The 7,728-nt window shown below is 33.9% G+C and overlaps 1 protein-coding gene across 1 annotated transcript; it reads left to right on the forward strand.

The window, feature by feature from the left end:
• The first annotated feature begins 1,410 nt into the window (after window positions 1-1,410).
• LOC128867881 (odorant receptor 49b) lies at window positions 1,411-7,161 on the forward strand. The gene is made up of 7 exons (XM_054109456.1): window positions 1,411-1,766; window positions 4,136-4,274; window positions 4,363-4,633; window positions 4,752-4,851; window positions 4,931-5,032; window positions 6,847-6,954; window positions 7,029-7,161. Exons 1-7 carry the CDS (start codon window positions 1,473-1,475, stop codon window positions 7,128-7,130), a joined length of 1,116 nt encoding a protein of 371 aa, XP_053965431.1. The 5' UTR covers window positions 1,411-1,472; the 3' UTR covers window positions 7,131-7,161.
• The last annotated feature ends 567 nt before the right edge of the window (window positions 7,162-7,728 follow it).

The raw sequence follows: 7,728 nt of genomic DNA on the forward strand, positions 1-7,728 counted from the left end.
AAATTTATCTAAAAAAAGTGAATTTTTTCCATGGAAATATAATATTTATAAGCAAATTAACTATGGGGCCTGCTCAGTTGCACTGAAAAACACAACTTCTCGCCCTTTCCAGGTTTCGTCCGGTAAAGGTGGTATTCTCGGCCCACTTCCCTTCATAATTTTTATTAATGGTATTGTATAAGTTCGTGTTTTCATTTTTCGAAATTTCTCCATTTCAATTATGATATTAAAATTTACTCCGACGTATCGAATGCTGAAAGTTCAGTTTTATTGCTTTCTGACTTGGCGAAAGTTTATTCTTGAATACTGTCGTTTATATTTGAATGCTCTTAAGTAGTTTTTTCAAGAAAAGCAAATACTATAATATATATAATACCTACCATATTTCGAGGTTTAAACTGAAAACTACAGGCCAAATTAAAAATGTAGAGGTATATTTCGCCTCTAAACGCACATTCAGTAACCATATAGACTACTAAATTCCGAATATACACGCCTTTTTTCGACGTAATTGTTCAGATTTATCAGATCCTTTTACTCTCAAAAACTTGTATATAGCATTGATAGGGCCAGTTTAGAATACGCCGCTTTTATCTGGAGGGCTTTCCAAGCCATTCACATGAAAATCAAGAGCGTATTCAAAACGAAGAAGACTATCTAACAATATACCTGTTAGGAACTTGCCCAATTTTTGGCGTGTTTCACGCGCAATTAAACAAATTCAATTATGCTATGTATGCACCCATTGCGCGAACTCCAAGTGAACTAAATAATGTCAAAGATATCGACTTGTCATTTACTGGAGCGCCATTGAAAACCTTAGACCTAAATCACATTCAAACTCATAGATCCTATTTATAATGCTAGGCTAGCAAGAATATAATTGCATTCCTTACTTAAATAAATTAAATAAATAAATAAACTCAATGATAATTTTGAAAACGTTGAGAGCACGAGTAAATTAAAAAAAAAGTAGATGTCTAATTTTTTTGACCATAGAACAAAAAGTGTTGAGCCATCCTAATGCACACTCATTCCTATGTTTTAAAACATTATTGTATTTAAAACAATGGAATATACGTACTTACCTTTTTAAGGAGTATATAAGAAAGAACTTTGACTTGAGGATCTGTGTTAGCAATTAAAAGCTAGAACAAGTACAACTCATAATTTAGTTTGTTACACATACAACAAATTTTCTTAAATTTCTCAAATGGTTGCTAATTTTTTGCAGTGTTCAGTAACATATTTTACAAATCACACCATTTCATGTCATGCAGATTATATATTTTAACTAATTTGCCTGAATTCAAAATTATCCTTTCAAGGTCAAATCATTACAGGCAACTAAGCGACGTTCAAAAATGTTCGTCAAATTTTGCATATAAATGAAAAGTTGAATTGTGTAAGTGCAGTTCAGATATAAGTACATTCGCGTTACCACTTTAACTTGTTAGAAAAACAGCAACAGCATGTTCGATGATCTGCAAATGATCCATATGAGTGTACGAATTCTGCGCTTCTGGTCACTGATCTATGAGCATACCTGGCGTCGTTACGTTTGCTTATCGATGACAACGTTTTTGGTGTTCACTCAACTCTATTATATGGTTCGCACCAGCGAGGGTATTGGCGCCATAATTAGGAACTCCTACATGCTGGTGCTGTGGTTCAATACAATACTGAGGGCTTATCTACTACTGTACGATCGGAAGAAGTACGAACAGTTGTTGAGTGATTTGGAAATTTTTTACTATGACTTAAAGGTACGAGTTAAGATGTAAATCATAAGGTTAAAATGCTCGCAAGCTTAAGTGCTCACACTTTCGGTCCTGGACTAGGAGTGCTATACATCGAATGATCGTTTGCATTTGACTTTTTCATTGATATCCTGCTATCATATATTACAGAGACAGATAAATGTTTGGATACACTAGGATGGTCGAGAAACACATTTATTAAGTTGTTTTAAAGTAAAGAAGGCGATAACGTTTTTTATTTGCCTTCCATGTAGAGCTATACAGTAGCGGACACTCTAATCTGGACACTTGTGTGGCGGTCAATTGTAATTAAACTTTTACGGAATTTAGTGGGATTAAATTTTTTTCTGTGCCACTTAGTTTACATACCTTTTTAATCACTATTTGTGTGTGCGATTGATAAGTCGTGCAAAAATGTACCATAAAAATGAGCGACTGTGAAGAACTAAAATTTGAACTTAACGTCACAAAAACCACAACCTTCGCACCTAAAGTCAGATTTAGTATGGTTATAATTTTTCCTCAAACTAATTTCAATTTCCAATCAGCAAAATATTACTTTATAAATGCTCCAATTTAAGGCTATTAAGGGGTCCCGGTGGTCGCCCGAGCTCGAAAATTTAGGGTATTTTCAGAATTTTTTTTACAATAAGAAAAATGAAAACGTGATTTAATTTTTTTAGTTTTTTTATTTAACTTCCTTTACATACAAAAATTAAATTTTTTTTTTATTTAAATAATTTTAAAGTAGCAGAAGTTGACCCACCCGAAAATTTGGACCTGGACGGAGTTGTCCATTTTGGCTCTTTTATTTATCTGAAACACAAAGAGCAAAAAAAAATTATTAATCACTATGACTGTAGCTGAGTTACAGGAGCGCGCGGACCGCTCTCTACCTAGTTAATGGGCTGTAGATGCTATAATATTGGGAATTTCCGCATGAAAATTTCACAGTATATTCTTAAGATCCTATATTTTCGAAATATCGAAAAAACAAAAAAATAATTTTTTGAAATTTCTAGACCACTCGAATCCTATATTAAAACAACTAAAGAATATGTACTCGCATATGTATATGCATATCCATTTTTACAAATAATTTTGACATAGATTTCAGGTGTGCAAAAGTACAATAAAAGTTTTGTGGATATTTGAGTGTCAAGATTTCTGTGTACTACTGCGCTACTGTATATGGCGAGTATTAATCATTAAAATAATCTCCTCTATGAGCGAAAAGCACATATTGCCGAAGCTGGAACAATGGCAACGCCCCACAGGCGCATAATAATCTATATGAGGTACTATATGGACTTTCGCCCGTTGGCTACGCAATCACGGTAGTCGATAGAATGTGCAAGTTGATATCCAGATCATATCATACGAAAAAATACACGCTCCAGAGAAAAAAGTGTCCGATGCCTTTTCTGTTGCCGATTGCATTACAGAATATCAAGTACACGAAATGTGGGTAGCTGTCAGATTTTGTATGATGGGAAGTGAACGAGGTAAACTCTTCAGCGCAGCTCTTATTTCAGTTCATACATACTCTGTATGTGAAACTTCTTATGTGAATATAAGCACAACAAACACCGGGGCTATATGTGTAGTTCTTCTTCTTCTTAATTTTTATTAGTAACTGCGTAACGCTTTTGGACAAGTTCAATAAAGAGTTAAATATACCGGGCGAATCAATGAGACCTTCCCGACGCAAAGAGGGCTTTTTCTTACATCTGCCTCCATCAGCAGGTATCATGTTCAATGCTCCGACACGAACAAAAGTTGACAACAGTCGCCCTTTAGCAGGCAATAGCAAGGTTTCAAATTTATTACTTCATGCGAAAAATTATATCTTAACAGGATAAGGTCTTATGTTTCACCTAAGAATGACGGGGAAATATAATAACTGATATCAAACTGTACAGTCTCCTTTCAAATGGTCTTTGTCCATCTTTAGCGCATGATTCGCGCGATTGGTCGGTTGTTTCTTAATTCAAGTTGCATTTCCTGACCAAAGTGAATCTCTCTTTCAAAGAAAGTTGCGGCTGAAAATATCAAGTGCAGAAGATTAATGTCAACATTAAGGAATTAGGGAACTTGTCGATTGCCATTGCTGTTTTCTGAATACCAAATTTTTAAGTTTTTTATCTGATATTTTGAGCGATGAGAAATCATTTATCTTACAGAGGTATATGCACCAATTAGATACAAACATATATATAATTATAAGCATATACATATATATATAGAGCATAAATATACTTTATTTTGCGTCATTTCGAAATATTTTAAAAAGTTGAACAAATCGCACCCAAAATTATTAGATCTTAAACCTTTTTCTAATATTTGACACGATTCTTCTTTTATTTATTCCTTAGAAATCAGAAGATTTTTACATACAGGATTTACTAAACGAGGTTAATTCAACAGGAAAATATATGGCGCGGGGTAATCTCTTTCTTGGGCTTCTCACCTGCTTCGGTTTTGCTCTCTATCCATTTTTTACCACTGAAAGAGGTTCGCTATTTTTTATGGTGCTCATTCCAGATTAATAATATATATATTAATATAAATTTCCGTTATTTCCATTTTCTTTCGTCAAAAGTTTTACCTTTTGGTAGCATGATTCCAGGCGTTGACGAGTACAAGAGTCCGTTCTATGAATTTTGGTACGTTTATCAGATGATAATCACCCCCATGGGCTGTTGCATGTATATTCCCTATACAAGTCTAATTGTCGCCTTAATTATGTTTGGCATTGTGATGTGCAAAGCTTTGCAATTTCGTTTGAAAACATTACATCGCGTGAGGCATGTCGATTCGTTGATTCACAAAAATATTAAGGAATGCATTAAATATCAGCTGGGCATTATAAAGTGAGTAACTTACATATAATATAATATAAAATGAAAAATGTATCAAAAGCTTTCTCCACCGAATGTTTTTCTACACATAAACGTACATACCAATACATTTACTCTTCCATGTATGCAGCTATATCGGCCAAGTGAATGATTTGACGACCTACATATTTCTTTTGGAATTCCTCGCTTTTGGCACACTTTTATGTGCACTGCTCTTCTTATTGATTATTGTAAGTAGATGGTGGAGTTTCAAAAGCTAATTCATCAATATTAATTTATTTTCATTTATGTATGGACATTTCGTTACAGGTCGACTCCTCAGCTCAGGCGATTATCGTTTGTGCTTATATTACAATGATATTTGCACAGATTTTGTCACTGTACTGGTATGCGAATGAACTGCGGGAACAGGTACTACTATTTACAATAAAGGGTGATCAGTTTAGAAATATCAGATTAAAAATTAATATAAAACAATTATTAAATTTGTGTAGAACTATTCTAACATTTATTTTTTTAAAGATCATCTCTTTCAAATGTTGGTCGCAAATGCGCCGTAATTCGGCCATCCGTAAACACCAATTTTGAATTACTCGCTGGAGTATTCGATCGGTAACTCAGGAATAATTTTAGTAAGCCAAAAATGGGTTTCATTGCTGAACAAAATTGTTGGTCTGAGCGCGTGATGAACACTTTTCACAGAGCGTCAATTTTCGTAATACGAATACGTAATAATTGTACCCTTTGTAAACGTTGTTAAGGTGTAAGTCTTTCCTTATGAATACTGAAAAAATTATGTATTTAGTTTGATCTCGCGTGATCTCTCAAAAAAAAACCTATTGGATAAAGTACCTCCAATCTGATCACCCTTTATATATTGTATAAGGTTCGAATCTCGAAACACCAAATGAAGAATGAGAGTTTTTTCTAATAGCGGCCGCCCCTTGGCAGGCAATGAAAAACCTCCGAGTGTATTTCACTGATTTCATAACTAGATACCTCTTTATGCAGGATAAATAAAGAACGAAAGAATTATGGCTTGATCCACAGCTTTTACAGCCATGTTATAGTCACATATCCTGAGACTTGTCTTTCGAGTCAGCCACTCCAGCCAACGGGCAAACGCTACTTTTGTGTATAAGTTGTATAAAAACACATAAACCATCGGGTTCTCAAATTTGTTGTATAAATGTAAATTAAACTGGCGATCATCATCATGCATCCTTTCAAACTTGGTTCCCTTTTGGGCACTGTGTCCGTCGAAACAAAGCTGCGAAAAATGTAGTGTTAGAAGGTGTTGCTAAATTTTATCATGATTTTTAGGTAGTTTTGGTGTATTAAATAAGCAGAAAATATAAAAACGTTAATTTGGCGCAACTGTTCAATACAAAATTAAATAAGAATTTCTGTTGTCTGACAATCAGTTGTTTCTTTCGAACCTCATTGACATCGGCACTATGCTTGAGATAGAATTTCGGTGGTCTTAGTAGACCAACTTGGATGACAGCCATTGGAAGTGGACGCAGCAAATCCATTCCAAACAGTGAATTTCGGAGTGTAGAGGTGCTTGATAAATCTGACGTGGATTTTCGCCGATCAAAATCCGGTACTTATGCTTGCTTAAAAAGCCCCTTAACCAAAAATCAGCCTCAGCGATGATTTTGATAATAATTTTTAAAAATTTATTTATCCATTCTTAATAAATCTTGAAATTCTTGATTTCTCACAGATTACAACAAAAATACTTGACGATAATACTTCATACTTATCTATTTATGTACATAATTTATTCAGTGACAATTAAAAATTTTGTTTAGAGGGTGAAAAATGAAAAGTCGAAGAATTTGAAGTCTTATTAAATTCTTTCATTGTTCCATCATGTAGCGGTCCAGCGGTTAAATTTCCAAACAAAACAAGTATTAAACGATTTGAAAATGCTTCTCCTGGAGTAGGAACTAAATTATTATTTTTCCTGAAATCCATATAACGAGCCGCAGAGATTTTTATTTTTTGTATTTGATAAAACAAAGCAAAGTTAAACGGCGTTCCGAAGAGCGAAATTTACACAGAGCAAAGAGCACAAAATACTTATAAAAAAATATCCGAAGGTCTATAGTTAGACTGCCTAATATTTTACATATTTTTATAGAAATAATTGATTTATAAGAAAACTTAAATACTTACTAAATAAAAGCTTGCCAACTACTAATTTTTCGTGGTCATAGAATCTTGCGATTGCAGCCGCTGCTTATGACACTGAATGGTTCACATTTCCAATACCGGTGCAAAAATACATTCTTTTGATGATCTTGCGAGCCCAGAAGCCACCAGCGGTAGGAAGAGTTGCATATCCATGTCGTATACATGTACTTTATTTAGTCTGGTTTTATTTTTTAATTTTTTTCAGATGATGGTGGGACATATTCATCCCATTTCGCTGGAGCTTTTCCAATCCTTACTCAATGCCTCCTACACTTACTTCACTCTGCTAAAACGTGTTTACACCTAAATGCTGAAATTTTTTGAATAAACGTAACTGTGTGATAAATGGTAGATTGAAGGCTTACAGCACTATTGAAGGTTATTTGAATTTTGAAGTTTTAGTTGTAATTTTGTAACTTTGTTAAAAAAGTACATTGGATTCTAAATTTTTTACAGCTATAAAGTGCTTAAAAATTAAAATATAAAATTATATTTTCACCATAAAATTTTTGCACTGAGACCCATGTTCAAGGTGTATCTATTCAAGGTGATAGCAGTAGTACAAAAACAAAAGTGACGTGTATTTTATTTTTGCTTTTGCCTTTCAGACTGTCAAAACGAGCTGATTTTTATAAGCCGGATGAATTCGTTTACTCTAACGAAATTATTTATAAATGCAAGTGGGTGCAAAGGTAAAATATCTAAAGATATGTCGTAGCCAATGAAGCATACTGCGGTTATGTGCAAAATGGCTGAGCAATTCGACGAGGTACAGGGATACATTATAACTTATGGTCCATTCCCGTTCCAAAACGCACTCGCCCATGTTTAAACGATATTTTTTTCTTTTTATTGAACATTAATTTTCACAAGAATATGCCGACATAATTGTGTACGAGTTTCAA

This window comes from Anastrepha ludens, chromosome 6 (assembly GCF_028408465.1).
Source record: "Anastrepha ludens isolate Willacy chromosome 6, idAnaLude1.1, whole genome shotgun sequence".
Classification (NCBI taxonomy): domain Eukaryota; kingdom Metazoa; phylum Arthropoda; class Insecta; order Diptera; family Tephritidae; genus Anastrepha; species Anastrepha ludens.

Excerpts from the sequence above, each read along its gene's own strand:
- LOC128867881 (XM_054109456.1), top strand. The coding sequence starts at position 1,473 with ATGTTCGATGATCTGCAAATGATCCATATGAGTGTACGAATTCTGCGC. Across the intron at positions 4,852-4,930 it reads TGCTCTTCTTATTGATTATT|GTCGACTCCTCAGCTCAGGC; the intron begins GTAAGTAGATGG and ends ATTTCGTTACAG. Across the intron at positions 5,033-6,846 it reads CGAATGAACTGCGGGAACAG|AATCTTGCGATTGCAGCCGC; the intron begins GTACTACTATTT and ends TCGTGGTCATAG.